The 19,975-nt window shown below is 36.1% G+C and overlaps 1 protein-coding gene across 1 annotated transcript in view; it reads left to right on the top strand.

Annotated features, from left to right (window-relative positions):
* Positions 1–19,391, top strand: part of TSGA10 (testis specific 10) — a 30,296-nt gene extending 10,905 nt beyond the window's left edge. Inside the window, 12 exon segments of the mRNA XM_076359390.1 lie at positions 1,270–1,424; positions 2,709–2,764; positions 2,995–3,163; positions 5,310–5,420; positions 6,015–6,200; positions 7,920–8,014; positions 8,016–8,119; positions 10,028–10,043; positions 10,813–11,007; positions 11,330–11,434; positions 15,272–15,406; positions 18,265–19,391. Coding sequence (XP_076215505.1) covers positions 1,270–1,424; positions 2,709–2,764; positions 2,995–3,163; positions 5,310–5,420; positions 6,015–6,200; positions 7,920–8,014; positions 8,016–8,119; positions 10,028–10,043; positions 10,813–11,007; positions 11,330–11,434; positions 15,272–15,406; positions 18,265–18,289 — 1,352 coding nt within the window. The 3' untranslated portion in view covers positions 18,290–19,391.
* Positions 19,392–19,975: the final 584 nt, after the last annotated feature.

The raw sequence follows: 19,975 nt of genomic DNA, 5'->3' as shown, positions 1-19,975 counted from the left end.
AGACTTTGTGCCACTGATCACCACCCTCTGGGCCTGGCTGTTCAGCCAGTTTTCAATCCACCTCACTGCTCATCCAGCCCATATGTCAACAGCTTGTCTACGAGTATCTTATGGGAGAGAGTGTCAAAGGCCTTACTGAACTCAAGGTAGACAATATCCACTGCTCTCCCCTCATCCACCAGACCAGTCATTTCATCGTAGAAGTTTGTCAAGTTGGTCAAGCATGACTTCCCCTGGGTGAAGCCATGCTGACTACTGCTGGTGATTTTCTTGTCCTTATTGTGCCTGGAAATGGTTTCCAGATTATATGCTCCATCAGAATTTTCTTTAGAGCCAGGTTTGAGCACTGTCTTAGCAGGTTCCAGAGCCATGCATCCAAAAATATGGGGTGGAAATTTGAGTGCCTTTCATCTTGTGTTTTGAAAGAGAGAGAGATTCTGTGGAAAAAAATAGAATGTGAATATATGCTATGATGTCGCTGAAAGACTGAGTTACAGATCATTTTACTTCGGATGTTTTATCTCCTGGAAGTGATTAATAAGTGTCATCCAATAACCCCAATTACACTGACATTGAAAGAGTAATTTGCAGCCTGCGTGGTTTTTATGAGATAAAGGTTCACTCTAAGAAGACTTTCTGTGGTTCTCCTCTACGAATGCAATGTATGTCATTAAGATCATATAAAGATTGATTCTCTGACCATTTAAAGGTAAATTTAGTGTGTAACACCTTATTAGCTGAATGAAGATAGAGGCATATTTTAGAACTTGATTTTGTAATGAGTAGATTGCTTTTTTCAATATTATCTTTGCAATTTTTAAGTGCTGTTGAATTTTATAAATGCATTACTCTTACATAAAGTTCATTTAAATAAAAAAATTATTTCAGACACACTGGCTAATATCAGGATATCAATCTCTTATTTCATCAGTCATTACACGCTGTAGTCCACATATTGCTTCTGTCTATTGTAATTCTGTTTAAGCCTTTATTGTTATAATACCCAAGAAGGTTATTTTTAATGATCTGAACATTTGCTGTTTAAAGATGGATTTGTTTTGAGCCAAGTAATTTAAGGCCTTGATCTAAGGAAGAATGCCGTTCTATAAATTGTTGGATTATTTATGTGTTTCGAAAAGGTACATGCTTCAGTGTTTTCTTGAAGGGGAGCTTTTGTCATGTTCTTTTATGCTTTAGAAGTGTATCAGAAGAATTTTTATTTCAAATGGGTTGAATTAATAAAAATGAGACCTTTCTGACTATATCCAGATAACTTTTCAAGACAAAGTCTTGTACAACAAGAGGAGATCTGTGCTTTGAAAGAAACAGTTGCACAGCTCGACAGAGAGAAGGCAACTTTGCAAGACTGTGTGGAAGAAGGAAGAGAGAAGATTGCTACTTTTGAGGAAAGCCTGGCAATTAAAGTATGTTCTAACATGTAAATAGTCACAAAAGATAAATAGGGAAAGGGTCTGTTGGGTCATCACACCTATCTTATATTGGTATCTGCAACAGTGCTCAGTGCTGACCTACTTCTGCTCCAGTTTCAAGGCTACAATAAAACTCATGTTGACTTCAACAGCACTAGGTTTGAGCAGTGTTGAGCATCTCATGTTTGGTGTTTTGTATGGTTTATACTTATCAAGAGAGGAGACTTTAAGTACTTTCTGAAGTGGAGAAGAATAAATTAGCCAATAAAATATTTTGTTTATGATAAAATTTAGCTTAAATTCTTCCTTGGGGTCCACTGATGTTAGAGATGCAGGGCGGCAAATAATACTGCCTTTGTTGTCATTGAAGAAGCATCTGAATTATATTCTTTTCACCTTAAGGTACTAGTTTACCTAAGAAAACTGCATCAGTTTATTGCACAGTGTGATTTCAAATTATGTAATGAAGCTGCTTAGTTCTTAGTTCTGAAACATTGGTTTTCACTTCAGCTTAAGTCATCTGAATACTGATTTAGGATAAACTAAAGAAGGTACTTTTTAACTGTTGTGATTGTTAACTCAAGAATTTGCACTGATTTTTAACAAAATCTTGAAGAAAATATATTGCAGGACAGGCTATAATCATCTTGCTGCAAGCACTGACTTTGCATTTTAAAAACTGTAAATTGTAAAATGGTGTCCATTTTAGAGAAGGTTTATCACCTTATTTTATAAAGGTTTATCACCTCTCTTGTGTTTCCAGTGGAAGACATTTCCTTAGCCTGTCTATGCTTCTTTTAATATCTGTATCCAAAGACAAGGGAGTAAAGTGATATACTTTCTGCTACCTTCTTTATGGAAATACAGTGATGGAATTCTTGTTTTATCAATTACAAACTACCAGACTCGGGTAGTTTATTAATTGTAGAGAAGCTGTGATAACTTATCTAATAGACAGAAGACATCATTTAGTTTTGGGAGTGTGAGCCAAATGCTACCTTTAGAACCACAAAGGATTAAAAAATTTAATTAAAGTTATTATATTCTGCAGAAGATAATAATGTTTTTTCCTTTATTTGCCAAATTAGATTATCAGAATTTTCAGCTCTAAACAGTACATGATGAAACTTGGAAAACCACAATCCATTTTGCATTAAATAGTTAAATTAATCAGCTAGCTGAATAAAAGGAAAATATAAATAATCTTATTTAATTTTTTTTTCCATTTATACTGAGGAGTGGTGAGAGGTTTATTTTAATTTTGTATTTCTTTTCAAGGAGAAAATAATTTCAGATTTCAAGATTCTGATTTCTGAGTTGGAGCGTTCCACAAAGTAAGGATAAAATCTCAAGATCATTATTAAATTTTGATTAATTTATAACATTAACTCAAAAATTGAATCATAGGATGTGCTAATGTAGAATTTTTTTTTTTTACTCTATTAAGTATTAAAGTGTTACAGCTTTGTTTCATGACTTGCAAACTTAACCACTGGAAAAGCTATCATTTGTATTAGATTGGGCAGTATTGTCATACCTGAAGTATTTATTGTTTGCTGCATAGAAAATCTGCTGAAGCACTCTGTGTCTGTGAGAAAGATATCACCAGTTTGCATCAACAACTACAAGAAACCAACAAAGAACTTGCACAGACTAAGAAGAACAGAGAATCATTAGCTCAGGAGAATGACAGGTTACAAGAGCATCTTTCTAATATTAAGCAAGAAAATCAGGTATATTTGTACAGAGAACCCTTGAATAAAAAGGAAAACTGTGTATTTTTCAAGTAGTGCATAGAATTTTTGGGCCCTCATCTGAAGTAAATCTGCAAACTAGTTTTTAAGCTTGTTTTTCAAACTCTGATTTTTCCCTTATTACTCAGTTCACTTGTATAAAGAGAACCAGCTATTCTTACGTAATGGTTTGGATGTTTATCTTGAGGAACAGCTAAGTAACGTTTTTTTGTGATCTTCATGTAAAAACACCGTGGCAGTTACAACTATTGCTTATATGGAAAAGTACTATAAAGGAGGCAGCAAGTATTTCTTACACTGTGTTGTGACTGGCCCAGAGCACTTACAAGCTTATGAATTTGACTTGCTAATAATTTAACACAGTACACATTTTAATAAGGTTCAAAACTTTATTAATACTATCGTATTTATTTACATTCCTTTCAAGTGGTTTTTGGATAAAAGATGCTGGAAATATTTGGTTATAATACAACATTACATTATCTACTGTGTTATTTATCTGCGTGCAGTTACTAATGAAAGTAGTTGAAATACTTTCAAGTGTCATCTCACGCACAGACAATGTTCATGCATCAGTGTGTTTTCCAAGCAGCTAGAAATTAAGCTTTTAATACCTGTAGTAGTTCATTACCATGTAGTGTTCTGTTTTTTCTTCAACTTCTTGCCTTCATTTAGGTTTTCTGATACTTGATCTTTCTTCTCTGCACTTATTCTACTGCTTAGGATATCTTTGTCTTTGAAAATACTTTCCGCTCACCCGGCTTTCTCTTCCTCTAGAAGCGCTACCCAGTTTTGAAGGAGCAAATGAACTTCATCTGATGTTAGGTATATAAAAGTTTTAAGTCATTAACGCTCCCTTTTAAGTGAAGAAAAGTCCTCCAGAAGGAGATTCATCCCACCCCGGTTTTTAAAGTGATTCATTTTACCTGTCTCTTCCTTTATGATAGAGGAAGCATAGCTAACTAGTTTAGATCAGGTGCCTAATTCTGTGCTGCAAAAATTAGGTGAGACAACTCTCATTCTAATAACTCTTCTCTCAAACAAACTAATCGTTTCTCTTTAGCGCCCTCTTTGAGTATTCTAGAAAAGTCGAGGTTTGTAGTAGCTTTAACCACCAAAGGTACTCCAGGGAATCACTATTCTTTACCTTTGCTCAGAATCACAGTTGGGTGAATCACTGATGAGGTCAGCTGGTACAAAACACAGCCTCATGTTGCTTCTAGCTACTTTTGAAAGCTTCATGGTTTTCTTTGCAATGCCTGGATGCTTGTAGAAGCAGTTAGAAAGAACAAGTCTTAGCCTCCGGGATCAACTACTTTTTAATAGGTTTGCCTCTATAATATGTATTGGTTCCTCTAGGTTCTTCCATTAATTTAGGTGATTCTCATTTCTTCACTTGGGCTTACTGGAAAAGTTCTCAGACTTACAGAGCACCTTTCTCAGCAACTCACAACCTTTTCATAACAGGAATAGGGGTTTCTCCATAGCCTTCTCCACCCCCCACATTCCCCCGGTTCTTGCAGCTGAACGTTCTCCTAGTAATTTTGTAAGGAAGGAAGAGTTTCTGAACAGAGCAGTTCAAGACAGCCTTTCTGCAGTTTTTTTCCTCATTCTGTTCTCTTTCTCAAGCAATAGTTGCCAGAAATTCTGTGTGCGTTCTCCTAATACTTGTGACTTTATTTCTCCTGATTAGGAGATAACCACTTAATTAGTTAATTCAATTTTTTAGCTGTCTTCTGCTTTTTCAGTTGTGGGCTTTTAAGAGACATGTAAACATGTAATGTAAAAAAGAGGGAGCTGACTTTGAGCCCTGCTCCTTAAATGGGGCAGGCTATTTTGTTATGACCATCTAGCTGCTAAATAATCTCTATTTTTCTTCTTAACTGCTACATTCTTTTATTGACATTTTTCTTAAGAAGATTTAGCATTATTTGTAAGTCAAAGAAACAAAATATTTCTGACAAATGCAAAATTTTGTTTATAGAAATATACATGGTTTAGATTTTATATAGCCTTTAAATAACGAGTTAATAAAGCTATAGGCGTTAGATACGCATGAATTGTATTTTTTTGTAAAGGTATAAACAGTATACTTTAACCTTATGAAACAAATCTTTCTTCATAGGTACTATATAAAAAACTAGCAAAGTACCAAAATGAGCTTGACGATATGAAGTTGAAAGCCCAGGATGCAAACACAGATATTGTCAGGCTGAAGGGTGTACTGAAGTCTAAAGTGAGTATATGGATTAAACCTGTTAATAAAAGCTGTTGTTTTAACTAAAACCAAAATTTTAACCATATTTCCATGGAAGAATTTGCTTCCTAGCCAAAACTTATTTGCATTCTCCTAATATGTTTTTATTAGTTTGAACACATTGTCTTAGCTGTTTTTGCAGTACACAATTAATGAAGTATATTTCATTGTGGTTTTACAGATATATACACACACACATATATACACACGTGTGTTTATTAAACTTAAAAATTCAGACAGTGAATAATACAGACACTTGGAACTCTTTTGTCTTTATTACCATATGGGATTAATAGTAAAAAAAAAAAAAAAAAAATCTGCAATATATTGCTATACCTTGTATTTGTAATGTTAATCTAGCCATTTCTAACAGATGTCTTTTGAGCATTAAAATGTGGCCATCTTGAACAAAACACTGGTTCTTGAGAAGCCTCTCAATGTTTTGGCTAAACATTGGCGAAGTTTTCAGTGGAAAGAGAACATCCAGTACCATGTCATACCTGTAGATCTATAGATATCCCTGTTTTGTGAAGCTTACTGTAAATCATTAAACAAACAAGCTTGATGTGTTAGGAGAGAGAGAACTGCGAGCTTCTGGAGAATTACCACAAAGCCCGTGAACAAGGAGAAAGTTGGGAAGCAAAATGCCATCAAGCAGAAGCAGATTGTAGCTCTGTTAGACTGGCACTGATCAGTGCGGAGTCTGAGAACCACAGGTTGAAAGAGAAAATGGAGTCCCTTGAAAGGGAGATGGAGCAAGTAAGTTGAAATCGTTCTTTCCATAGTTCACCCTTGAAATGGTCTGGTAGTATTTTAAGCCTGCAACTGTTTAAAATTATGCTTAATGCCACTTCTCATATTTTAGAGATATTTGCTACAATGAACTGTATGGAGTTTGAGTTTATTTAATAACATGACTAGAATTCCACTAGTCACACTTGGAAAAAAAATCTTAAAAAAAAAAATAGCGTATTTCAAGGAAAAAAAAATATATATTGTAAATTACTAAATGTTCTCATGTTTGGAATGACTGAAGGCACAATGTCACACACAACTCCACAGCATACCTGCAATATACCTAGTGCCTTGTCACCCGTTGCATTCCTGTTCCTGCTTTTCTTGCTTCCAGCTTTTTAACCTTCTTTCCACTGCCTTAGATGTCCCAAAGAGCCTCTTCCCACTTGAAAATCTGAAGAACTTAAAGGGAAAGGCACAGCATGGCTTTGGAAATGCGTTACGAACATATGAACTATCTTCTGGGTTTGGGTTGTTAACAGTTGTTGTTGCGGATCATCTCTGCTTCCTGAATGTCACATAGGCTACTGATGGCTACCCATGCACATTAGACACTCAAGAGGAACTGAACTGCTGCTGTTGAGAAAGTGGATGAGAACCTAACAGTAGCAAAACAGCACAGGAAGATTGTGTGGCAGATTTTGACTTTTTTTTTAATATAATAAAACTGGTACATGGTCCTAGTTTGTCCAGCGAGCCTCAAACAGGTAGAGATTTCATCCTTCTAATTCCTTCCCACATGCCTGCTATTAAGTATAGGAATAAACAGGCCTCTTCATGAAAACTGTGTCAACAAATGGAGTCAGAATTCCGGATGTCATATTCAGGTTCATAGCAGTTACGTGTAAGGCACATATCTAAAACACAGAGAAGTTTTTATTCAAAAATCTTAACATGCTTAGCAGCGCTCTGTGTTCCTTTTGCCTTTTTTTAGGCAAGACAGAGCTAGAATTAATGTGATGTGCTCCCCCTACATCATCTCTTTGGATCTCGTTCCTAATAAATCCTTCAAGGAAGTCACAGTGCTTTATCTCTCCCTTTGCTCTGTTAACCTCCCAGACTCATTCTGCTACCCACTGAAAATTAAGTAGTTAAAAGTGTCTGGAAATACCAGTGTCACTGGGCAAAGTACAGGCATTTTTCAAAAAGGAAAAACCTAGGTTATGTTAATTTTAAATATACAAAATTCTAAATGCTTTTAGTCAGAACTGCTGCTGCTGGCTTGTGGACTTCTCTTTGGTGTGACTTCTGTCATCTCTTAGTCATGCCTGAGTTTACGGGTGACAGCAGTATAAATATGACTGACAGTATCTCAGCATTCACTGATCATCTAAATGCAAGAATACATTTTATTGCTAAAATAAGAGGGTCTCATCTGAAAATGAAATGCAGCCCATTGCAGAATTTTGGACCTTATTAGCTCTGCAGAAGGAGTAGAATTCTAGGAATGGAGTTTAAAATGTCAGTAGTTGATTTTGCTGTCAGAAGCAAGAACTCTTCTCTTCTAGTTCTTATATACGGGAGTTATTTAAAGAAATAACTTTAAAGTTTATTCCAGAATAAATGACTGCTGCCTCTTAAAATTCACCACAATTACATAGAGATAGTTTTGTAGGATTTTGGAAGTAGTTTTAAATTTTCTTTGCAGTGGAGTTTTGATTATCTGATACTGCTTTACTGCAGCATTTAACAACAGAAGCAGCATACAAGTCTCAGATTTCTGCCTTAAGCAAGTCTCTTGTGAAAATGGAAGGAGAGCTTCAAAACATACATCGGGAGAGTCTCCTTACTTGCAAATCTCGCATCTACGCGAGAACTTTGCATTAAACTAGATGCAGTCAAAGAACGATTAACTTAGCAGTTAACTTCCACAGCAGTAGAAGGTAGAAAGGGTATGTGAAATATATTAGAAAAATAAGTTTATGTTAATGTTATACTTAAGGGATCTAAATCTGCTTTGGAATCTAGAATGATAAAAGAAATCCTGATTGATGATTAGTGCTTCAATTTTTTGAATGTTTAATTTGGCATTCCTCAGGGGCTTACTCCTCAGAGGGTGGATGCTGTATACTATTTGAAAAGCACACTGGTTTGCAAGGTTTTACTATGAATACTCAAAAGTCAGCATGTAAAATTACTAGTTCTTTTCTTGAAAGATATCTCGGATTTTACATCTAGTCACTAAGTAAGCACAATAGCTGGAGTAGTTTATTAGCAAAGAAACTTGACATGGACTTTAAAATGCGCAACTGTTTTAGGAAGTATCAATATCTCTTTAATAATCTTTCCTTAATTTCCCTTGAAAATCAATTTCTGTTGACCTTGATTTTGACAAAAACTACAAAATTAATGTTTGATAGGCAAATTTTTAAAAACTCAGCTTGGATAAACTCTGAAAAATTGTTCATACATACTCAGATTATTCAGATATTTTCAGCATGATTCTATCACTGTCCTGTCTATCCTCTGCTCCAGCTGAGATAATTTCTTGTTCTTTACAGGCTTCCAGCATTCTCTTTTAACCTTTATGCCTTTTCCATACACCATGGGTAAAGCTGCTGTTTGACAGCAGGTTGGTTATTTGTTCCAGCCAAATGCGTGTGATGTCTGTTGTATGTTTGTGGAATCCTCTACGATGCTTTCGATAGGGAAGAGTTCCAGCATATGACATTTGTCTGAAGCTTTCATGAGATCTAATACGACTAAGCCTTCCTGGATCCTTCTGTGAGGTTGTCAGTGAAGCGGCTTGCTGGGACTGTGGAGAGCAGCAACAGTTTCAGGAGAGAAAAATGCAGAAATGCGGTTGGGGAGTTGGAGAAAAGTCTGAAGTTGGGAAATTTTCACTAATTTTTTTATACCTTTCAACCAGTAGTCTTTCATCGGCCATGTATAACCTTCAGATAGGGCTCTTATTTTACACAGTATTCCAATGCAGAAATCTGCATTACTAGATTGCAGCATATGTACATTCAGAAGTGGAAATTAAACCTGATGCTGAATAGCATTGTTCTTTTAGTGTTTCTAATCCTGTTTATTTTCCTATAACTTATGCTGTCTACAGTTTTCAGGATTTTTTTGTCCTGAAATACAAAAGTAGGATATCAAAACTGTTTATAGGCAAAGGAACTAGATTTTTGATTCACAGTTAGTAGAAAATTGGACCTTTCAGACTGAAGATACCTTTTAGTTTAGTTGGTAAAACCAAATCATTTGAGTTTTGCTTTGGAAAGTGAAAAATGTTTTTTCCTCTGTTTTCAAAATTCTTTTTTTTTTATTTTTTTAATTTTTATTTTTATTTTTTATTTTTAGTTTTTCTTTTTTAGTTTTTGCTCTTCAGAAGCTTTTTCCTCTTTAGAAGTTTTTTCCTCTTTTTCAAATTCTTTTTTAATTTTAAAATTATTTTTTCTTTTTTAAAAAATTCTTTTTTTCTTTTTCTTTTTCAAAAAATCTTCTTTTAAAAAAATCTTTTTCTTTTTTTAAAAAATCTTTTTTAAAAAAAATCTTTTTTTTCTTTTAAAAATTCTTTTTCTCTTTCTTCTTTCTTCCTTCTTCTTCCTTCTGCTTCCTTCTTCTTCCTTCTTTTTTTTCCTTTTTTCCTCCTCTCCCCCCCCCATTGGCCTATGACATGAGTTCTCTCAGTATCTTCCTGGTTTGAACACATAAATGGTTATCCTCTGAAAATTCTGAAGAATGTGCTGGAGAGGTGGGGTGTTTGTTAAGATGTATCAGTTCATAGATTTACTGTGACCTTTGGGTGAGCATTATTGTGCTCAATGTAAACTAGGTTTGAGTAAAATGCAGGTAAAAGTGTTTGCAGTACCCCAAATGGACTCAGTTAGACATACTAAAATGCATACATGAAAAGATGAAGGAAAAATAGTATCGAGCTAACTTACGCTAAGATTAAAACAGACAGTTTTCTGTGTCTCTGTAGCTGACTCAATAGAGATTTTCCTGACTCACTGTCTCCAGGATTATTTTTTTTTTTGTGTAGTTATGTCTCAGGTACATCCATTGTTCCCTTTTCAGTGGAACGTATTAGGTTTTATGGTAGTATTCTTTTTTAGGTTCCCCCAAGATATATAGATGCTTAATCTCATTTTGGATTTTATTCATTTTCCCTTTCCTCCCAAATTTATTCTTGATGCTCCTTTAAGTAAAATAAGTGTAATCTCACTCTGCTGGAGATGCAGATATTGATTGGTTATACCAGGTGTCATTTCCTGCATGCAAATGGTTAATCAGTAGTTTCTTGCCTCAACAAAATGTAGAACTTCCCTCCTCTTCTTTAATGATTCTGTCTACAGTCTGTATCCATTGATCTGTATATTTCATAGCATTTTGTCATTTCTATCAAGTATGTTTATATTCTGATATATACATTGGGTGAATTTATAAATCTGACACAGGATTTTGACTGAGGGCAAATATAACACTAATCATCCATCTTGGAGTGAAAGTGAATTTTGGTCATTGATCCCAGACTTACTTTTTTCTTTTTCTCTTTTTTTTTTTCTTTTTAAAAGGTTACCATAATAGATAGATAAAACTTTAAAATTTTTGTTTAGCTGCAGAGCAAGTGTGAGTCATCCCATTCTGAAATAGAGCTGCTGAGAAAACAACTGGGAAATGAAAGAGCATTTACGAAAAACCTGGAATCTTTGCTTGTGTCCAGTCGTGAGAAAGAATTTCAGTCACAGATAGCAAAGCAGGAAAAAGACTCTGAAATTCAGTTTCTCAAGGAACAGCTTTTTTTAGCAGAAAATAAATTGTGAGTAAATGACCAGAATATTGCAGGTTTTTTCATTCTTCCCAAGTGTATATGCACACAGATGGTTTTATACCTAGCTGCATTTTCAAATGGCCAATGTACCTTGGTTACTTTAACAGCAGAAGATACCAAAAAGCTACTTCTGATTCCTCAGCTATAGAGGAATAATAGACTTTTCTGTGTAGTGTTATATTTTACTCCAAAAAATGTTCTTAATCTCAATTGCATGGTATAGCTGCCTTTTTAATTTTGGAAAATTGTATTTGGTAACATACTTGGAGGATTATAGTTGCTATCTACTTAAAGTGTATGGACTTTACAGTGCTGTGCAGAGTCAACATTTTACTCAGCTCAGAAATAGAGCAGCTCAGCTAGAGTTGGAACTGGATATCACCAAAAGACAGCTGGGGACTGAGCGCTTTGAAAGGCAAGTATATGTTTTGGTATTGTGCTTCCTGCATCTAATTGGGGTGAAATGCAATATAGTACTAAGACTTAGACTAGTCAGTAGGATAAACAGCAAAGTTTGGTTTTGCTCTGCTGTACACCTCCTGTGTGTTAAGAAGCTATTCACATCACTGAATTCAGTCTGTGTAGCTGTTATACATGCTGTCTGAATTAGTTGTCTGGGTTCCTTTTATAGCCAATGGAACGAAACAGTGAGATAAACTGCCCTCTAGAATGGCCTGTTTTAGGATGGGATGGATCACTTTCCTGAAGATGCTCGTCTGTCTTCACTTATTTGTAGTGATGCCTGTCTTGATCTATAGTGAGAGTCTAGGTGACTAGGTGGCTAGACAAGTGACTTATAGACCACTAAGTTCTGCGATATGAATGGCTACCTTTTGGCTACAACTGTACTAGTGAACTAAACCAGGTCAGAGCATTGACTTGAGGGGTCCACACAACTGTATACTTGTCCATACAGTTTAATTGTTAGTACACACCTTGGAATTATTTTAGCTCATACCAACCCGCCTTCTCCCAGGTACTGTTTGGGGCACAGAAGGTGCTAGGGATGGTTCCCAAATGGCAGTATGGCCAAAGTAATCTTTTTTTTTTTTTCTTTGTGGGAAGAGCGTTTAACAATATGTACAAGCTGTTTCATATGATTTGGCCACAGTACCAGAGCGCGGTCCCTGGCCTGCTTCATCAGTTAGTTTATCTACGTAATCTCAGTGCCTTAAATACTTTTCTTATCTGTGAAACAATAGTATTCTCTATTTCATGGATGTATTGAGGATAAAATATTACCGTCTCAGGCATCATTTTGGGTATGTAAAAGAGACGGCTAAAAGAAAGAGTGATGTGATTATAGCACAGGTTTGAGAATCAGGTGTCTTGTTTAATTGTAGTAAATTGCTTTGTTGATGTTTTATGTTCTATGTTCCATGTTCTCTCATAGGTAAGAATGAGGGTTTTGGAGGGGCATCTCTATACCTGATGTTAGGCCTTTTAAAGATGGATTTCTTAAATGTCTCAGTGTATGTTTCAATTTCAAATTGGATTCTCCTTTACTCTGAAGTCATGGCAAAAACTGCTAAACTTTCGGGTTAGATGTGCAAGTCAGTTTAAAAGGTGGCATCATTTGTGCTTCTTCAGCTGCATATAATGAGCCAGACTGTATGCTAATACAGGAGTATCTTTGTTTTAAAAGAAACTCGATCTTCTTCAGACTGTTGTTTCTCTACTCCCCCTGTGTGAGTGCATCCGTCTCATGGTGTATGGGTGCTCCCTGGTAGGGACTGCAAGTTCCTTTCTTTTGAAGTGTTTCTTCTTGAAGTGTTCATTGGCAGAAAGTTGAATCAGCATCCACACTTAATCTTTTCTCCTAGTTAAGGATAATTTGTTACTCACGTGGTTGTTTAGCCTATGCTGAGGCAAAGATCGCCAGTTTTCATTCTTGAAGAGAATTTCTCTTCTATTTCAAGAGAATTACAAACATAATTATCTGAATTACTTTGGAAAGAACAAAGCTAGGTTCCATTATGCAGTCTGTAAGTCAGCTGCAAAAACAATATGCAGAAATCTTAGATAGCAAAGACTGAAATGTTCTCATATAAAAATCTGAGGCTGACATTAGATTTAGCTGTCTTTGAAAGGCTAGAGCTTTTTTCTTTTTTTGGCTTTTTCATAAAATCAAAACAGTGTCCCTTCAATGTCCCGCAAAGGTTACAAGAATTTTATTTCTTTTCTGTTTTTCCTCAGAAAGTCATGCTTTACAAGAGCAGATATCTATCTCTCTTGCTTGCAGGGAAAGGGATTAAAGCTCCAATTGGCTTCTTACAGCCAATCTATTTTTCTGGTACTGGCAAGTGAAAACCAGAAAATTAGCCAGAGAGGAAAAATACTATCATTAAAATCAGTGTCATGATAGTATATAATGGAAGCAGCAGTTGTCAGTACTGACTGTTTTTTTTTGTTGTCACTTTAAACGCGTGGGTAGATGATATCCTTGTTCTAACACTGACTTAGCTAGTTGTATTGATTTATTGCCTTGGTGCAGAATGAAATAATGCCTGAAATTAGGAGGTGGAAGTGCCAACACTGTCAGGCCTTGAATGAGCACCAACACAGTGATACCAGGAGGCTTAATCCATCTGTCTGGGTTTTTCTTTACCAGTCAGGAAAAGCACCTCCCCATCTCTCCCATATTCATGACTACAGAAGCAGTTTGGACTCATGTGGAAACAACAGGTTTGATTTATTTTCCTGTTCCAGCTGTGGTGACCAAGCACAGGGACTGACTGTCAGATACCCCTGGACAACCCCGAGTGCATGACTTGCATATCTTTTCATTCCTTTCTGTTTCTTGACCCTCCTTTTTGCTGCCCTTGTATCTCCCTTTCTCTGCCCCAGTCTCCTCCCAAATAAAAAACTTTCCCATGGTTACTTTTCCCCATTGGTCACAGTTTTGCTACATTCATACCCAAACTTGGTATCCTACAGAGCGATGTTACCTGTGAGAGCTGCAAGCAGCTGCACTCTGACTTCCCACCATTGCCAGCGCCATCTTGACCGTTAAAGACAGTACAGCATGTGCATAGTAAAGCCCTTAAAAGCAATAATGCTAGGAAGAGTAGCAGTCAATGTAGATAAGTGGTTCTGTAGTCTTTACAGCGCATGTGACACCTCCCCAGGCACAAGGTTGTGGGATGTTGGTAGCTAGGTGGAAGACTTACCATCTCACTGGGCTCCCGCTGCTAGAGCGAGCCTTTTTCTTGCCTGTAGATTCAGATCCGTGAGCTGGTGCTGGATCTGATCCCTCTCCTGCAGGTTTTGGTGATCTGCTTCAGTGGTGCACTCCATACGTAGGTCTGTGGTAATGGCTAAGTCACACTGGAGTCAGTTTCAGTTCAATACCATATGGGCAGTCCTAGTTATACCTTCATTTGCAAGGTTTTGGGCAACTTGGAGTCCTTTTTTTCCAGCCCGGATCAGTGCTATCCTCCCAATACACCCATTCATTTATAATGAACCATTGTCCAGGTTTTACTGGGGTTACACACTGAAACTCAGGGGTGGTTGTAGCTACCCTTCCTAGTAGTTTCCCAATCCAACCCAGACTAGATTCTCCTTATGTAAACAATTGGCAGCCTGAAACCAGGATCCCAGATGAGTATGTACCTCCAAAATTTTCCAGTGTATTATCCAGTCCCATGTACTTCCTCCCCCTACACCCAGATGCAGGAGTTACAGATTGATCCAGTATCCAGGCCCCACCTCTTGCAGTCAAAATGACCAGACTACCATTTTACAACCTTCCCACTGGGGAGTCCAGCATCTCTTGAATATCCACCAGCTCCAGGGCACTTTAGGTAGACTCTAGTCCACTGGCCTTGCCAACTCAAACAGCACAAGAATACCGCGAGCAACACTGTTCTTACATTAATGTCATTGCTGATTTTAGTGATTGTCCTTATGTTGCAGACTTGTGAATAACTTTAAAATTAGGCTCTTCCTCCCTGGAGATTTTTACAATTTTTAGAGTTTAACCTGCAGCAACCATGGCTAGCTTCTGTCTTTTAGGGAAAATAGAGACAATGGATATGTAGAACTAAATCTGAGTAAGGGAGTAATACAGAGAGAGTCACTAATCTGTCTTTCAGAGAAATATATGATGAACACCACATCTCCTTTTAAAATAAAATAAAACTAAAAAGCTGACAATCTTAAATAGAAAAAAAATATTATAATGACTACAAGATAATTTTGATGATTTTTGAAAAGTGCTTAGTCTCACTCTAAAATAATGTTTATTTAGGGAATGTGCTGTAGAGGAGCTTCGACGCCAGAATCGTACAATCTCATATCAGTTAAGCTCTACGTTAAGAACATCATCACCTGAACATTCCCATCATCAGTCTCCTGATTGGTCTCTGGACTGGTCCCTGGAAGGGTAAGTTGTTCAACAGCATTTAAGTTCCAAACACTGGGGGGGGGGGACACAGATAAAAGGATGAACTCTGATATTTCTTGTTGAAATATTGGCTGAATTCCATGGAATTACATTGCTCCAAGAAAAGTTACAAGAAGATTCAGGACCACAATCTTTTGATGATACTCCTTTTATTTTGTTTTATTGAGGCATGTCAAAACTATATGGTTAATAGCAACTACTTGCACCGGGATGCTATAGTCATAAATTCTTAAAACAGTGGTAGAAATAATGCTACAGAAAATCTATACTTGACTTGCCACCATTTTGTGCAGGTGTAGAGGTAAATATTTTCGTCTTTCCTACATAAAAGCTCACAACTATCCAGCCTTTCTTCTTCTAGTAGTTTTCAGAATAGTTTTTACTCTATATATGTGCATTTTTTACAAGAAACATAAATGCATTCTAAAAGTCTTCAAATACTTGTAACCCTGAAGGAGGAGCACGCTCAGCTTTCCTTTCAACAATCAGCGAAATGGAGCCTCCACAATATCTAGCTGCTCCCCTGTCAGTTTCAGTCTCAGCTTAGTTTGGTAGCTGCATGCTTGTTGCATCACAATTTTTGGTAGATTGATGGCAGCATGCATTAAAAAAAATTGTCAGTTGAGGGGGAAAAATTCTCAATTCATGATTTGCAGGAAATAATTTCTGCTTTTGAGATGGTTATGTACTTCCAAGATGAATTTTGTTAATACTTTGGTAACTGAGATGATTACCTTTTGCACTTGATTAATCTTTGTTACCAAAGGCTCCTCTAAGTACACAGGTCCTAAGAATACGAGGCAAGTTTCCTTGGGTCAGTGAGCTGGTTCTGGTGCCCTTAGTAGGAAAACACAGCTGTGCAAGACAGTGATTTTGTAGCCATTGCCAGTCCCTGATAGCAAGTACAGGGAGTCTCCATTCCTCTGATAGAACCACGTCTACTCCTCCTTAGTCTGAGTACAGTGTAGCTCTTAAATTTGTTGAAATAAGCATTGTATCATTTGGAATGGTTTAATTTACTTTTAATTACCATAGCACTTTCTTCTATTTTTGATACAGTATAAAGAAAAGAGGGATCAATCCATGTAGTCACCACACTGATACTAATAATTATGGTGCTTTTTCTATTTGTATCACCCCCTTTTCAGGGTGATAGCATTCCTTTCTAATTAGTAAACTTCTGGCTAAATACCAAATCGAGACTAATCTTCTACAAACTAGATTATGAATTCAACTCCGTTCTTGTTTGCTTTTTGGGTTTTGGGGGGGTGGTGGTGGTGGTGGTGTTTGTTTTTTTTCTTTTTTTTCTCCTGGCTGGTCTGATGTGGCATGATCTGCTTTTGCACATTCCTGGGGATCAATGAGTTTAAGTAAGGACTAAAAATGAAATATGTGAGCCAGGTATAAATACTTTGTTTGCTTAAAATCTTTAGCTGGATTAAGCTAAATCTTTCTCAATTAAATCAATGTAGCTTTTGAGTGCAAATGAACTCAAATTTTTTTCTGCTTAATTATTTTCCATTTTTGAGTGCTCAGGATACTAACATAATTCATAACTTTTTTCCTCATCCAGCTCTTTGTTATACTTTCTTGGTTAAGTGGGAAGAGCTAGGGTTGCTCCAGACTTACTTACTTACTTATACTAAATGGTTTGGGATTGTTTTCATTAAAAAATACCTGTGCAATAAAAACTGAAGCTTTGGCAGTCTATGCTATGTTTTAAAAGCTTAACTGGAAATAATTTATCAGGTTTGTGTAGTGTGGTGATACAGTGATGAATAAAATAGCCTGTTTGTATAAGTGATATACATTTGATTTACCTATGTCTGTGTGAGTGCTCTAATGTCCAGAATACTATAGTTCTTGATAAATTTTACGTGAAGAACTTAGAGTCTGTATCAAGAAAAAGACGGAATAGTAGAAATGTCTGAAATATTTACGGATGATGAAATCACTTCCCTCCTAGCTAACTCTAGAAAGATTCAGAAAAATTCATTGCGATCAGAATGAAAGAAAAACCAATGTAAAGTATGGCCTGAGAGAGAGTAAAAGCAAAAATATCAATGCAAATATTTGGGTGTAATCAGCAGCGGAATCACAGAATTAAGACTTTTAAAATAGATATATGGGGAATTGATGAAACACAATCTAGGTGTAAGTTCCTGTTGGATTTAAAGCAGAATACTACTAGAAATAATCCTCCCGGAGGTGGAATTTCATTTTTCAGTTGCAGGGATTGAAAAAGATATTGTAGAAACAACTGTTCATTGGTGGAGAGGCTTCTTCCACAGCTAATGTCTGACTCTGCAGTGCATGAAGTATAATGAGATAGCAGTGCTGGAATCACCATTAATACCCTTCCTCCTCTACAGTGTTTTGGTGCTATTTTAGCAGACACTGTGACAGGAGATGAGGCAGACAGTCACCTTTTTATTTTATGAGAATGCAATATCAGAAGTAAATTGGACAGTAACTTTTTCTTATTCTTCCATCTTTCTCTCTGTCTTTATTGCACCAGACTTCTTGTTTCAGTAAAGTGAAAAGGATGTGCCTTGTAGTTTGTCTTGCAGACCTAGTGGGAAAGACATTTTCTGTCTGATTTTCTTAAGTGATAGCAGTCCAAAGCTTGCCTTTCACTTTGAAGAGCATTATAGCACTTCTGTACAATAAAATCTAACCCTTCAAATGATCTGGATTGACTGTTGAAGAGACTGGGAAGCCTGCTCAAAGTGTTTTCATAATCAAAACCTTAAAATTTTGCACATGGAAACATCAGAATGTACTGCTGTATTCACTGAACATGAAACAAATTAAATTACTTTTCTTTTTCTTTCTAGGAATTCGTGTTTCAAGGACTCATAATGTTATATTCACAATGGCTTGTGAAGACTGCACACCATCTGGAGAGTTAGAGTTCAAGCTTAATGCTCATTTAATTATCATTTTTTCCCTGCTGAATGCTAAATTTCATTAAATCTATTTCACAAATGCTTGCACAGGTTTTTCGTCACTGTTAATGTTGTTCAGTGGGAAGAAATCAGTCTAGATAGCTTCCTCTCCCACCTCTTGTATTATTGTGTGAGATGGCCCATCTCAGTAAACAGAAAAAAACCCACAAGTTCCATCGACTGTACTGACAGTGTGCTTTTATTTTAAAAGTGTGCATAATTTTAAAAGATTATTGATGTAACTGAAAAAAGGGAAAGAAAATAACGATATGAAACTTTATTGGGGGAAAAACTGTCTATATTCAGGTGTTATGATTTGGATGTATTTTTGCTGAACTATGTGAGTATTATGCTTGAGAGAATGCTGTGCCATCTCAAGACAGGAAGAGTTTGGGGTTTTTTTCCCCCCTTCAAACCTGACTGACTTATTAATTTGGATAAATAAGATAGTAATGTCAGCAGATACCAGTGTTTCGATATCCATCTATGAAGATACGTATTTTTTTGTGTTTCCATACATACTGGAGGTGTGTTCAACTTCTAAGAATTTTATTAAAACTGCACAAAGTTTCTACTTAGAATTCTTTAATATAAGTGAGTACTGTTCGGTGATAGTTATTGGCACTTAAACTTGCTCAGAATTTCTGCACATTATGTCATACCATTTGTCTATGTTCTATATTCTCACACTTTAAATGCAAGAGAAAGTGTAAAATTCTCTCCTATAAATCATCTGGGAAATCTATACTTCTGTATTTGGAAGTAGAGAAGTAATACCTGTTTAATTCATTTCAATTATCCATTTTTTTAATAGATTCATCCTTCTTGCTATCTTCATAAAAGAATTTTAAAAAAGGTCTCCAGTTTATTTTTGAAAGCAAAGGCACGTTGGTCGTGGTAATGTTTTAAATGTACATCTTGCACGTATGTTCCTTCATATGAATTTGGTTTGTGATAACCTGACTACTAAACATTAACATGCATATTTGAGTAATGATTAAAGACAGCATAACCCATACGAATGCTCCTACCTGTCTTTTAAAACCTGTTGATATGAGCTGTAGCTATGATTCTATGTTGCTTTTTAAGAACAGGTAGCTTTAAAAAGCCTGTAGAAGTATTTTGATGAATAATGTAAAAGAAAAAAAAGTAAAATATAAATATGTACCTCTAACATAAATTCTAGGATTCTCTTCCCTAAGAGCAACAATATTTTTCAGTTCAGGTGACTTGATTTTAATTTGTAGGTCCTGATTCTTCATTCTTTGTTTGGGGGACAGCCACAGAAGTCATTTCAGCAATCATCAGTGTTAATGGGACTACTTGCAAGTAATAAAGAGTGTAGGATCAGACATAATGATATTAACCATTTCCACATTGTGCAGTTACTAACAGGCATATTGTACACTTTTCCCAGATGAGAGAAGATGATCATCTCATCATCCCAGAAGATGAGAAAGTGGTTTGTTGTTTTGCAATCATATTGCCGTATTTTTTTTAGATGGTCACAAAAAAGTTTGAGAAATGTGACCTTAGTCTATAAAACTAATACCCTATCATTTAGAAGATGAAAAGGAGAGATTAGATAAATATAAAATAG

This window comes from Aptenodytes patagonicus, chromosome 1 (assembly GCF_965638725.1).
Source record: "Aptenodytes patagonicus chromosome 1, bAptPat1.pri.cur, whole genome shotgun sequence".
In the NCBI taxonomy this organism is placed as follows: Eukaryota; Metazoa; Chordata; class Aves; order Sphenisciformes; family Spheniscidae; genus Aptenodytes; species Aptenodytes patagonicus.
The sequence above is the reverse complement of the archived record's forward strand: the minus strand, read 5'-3'. Positions and strand labels throughout refer to the sequence as shown.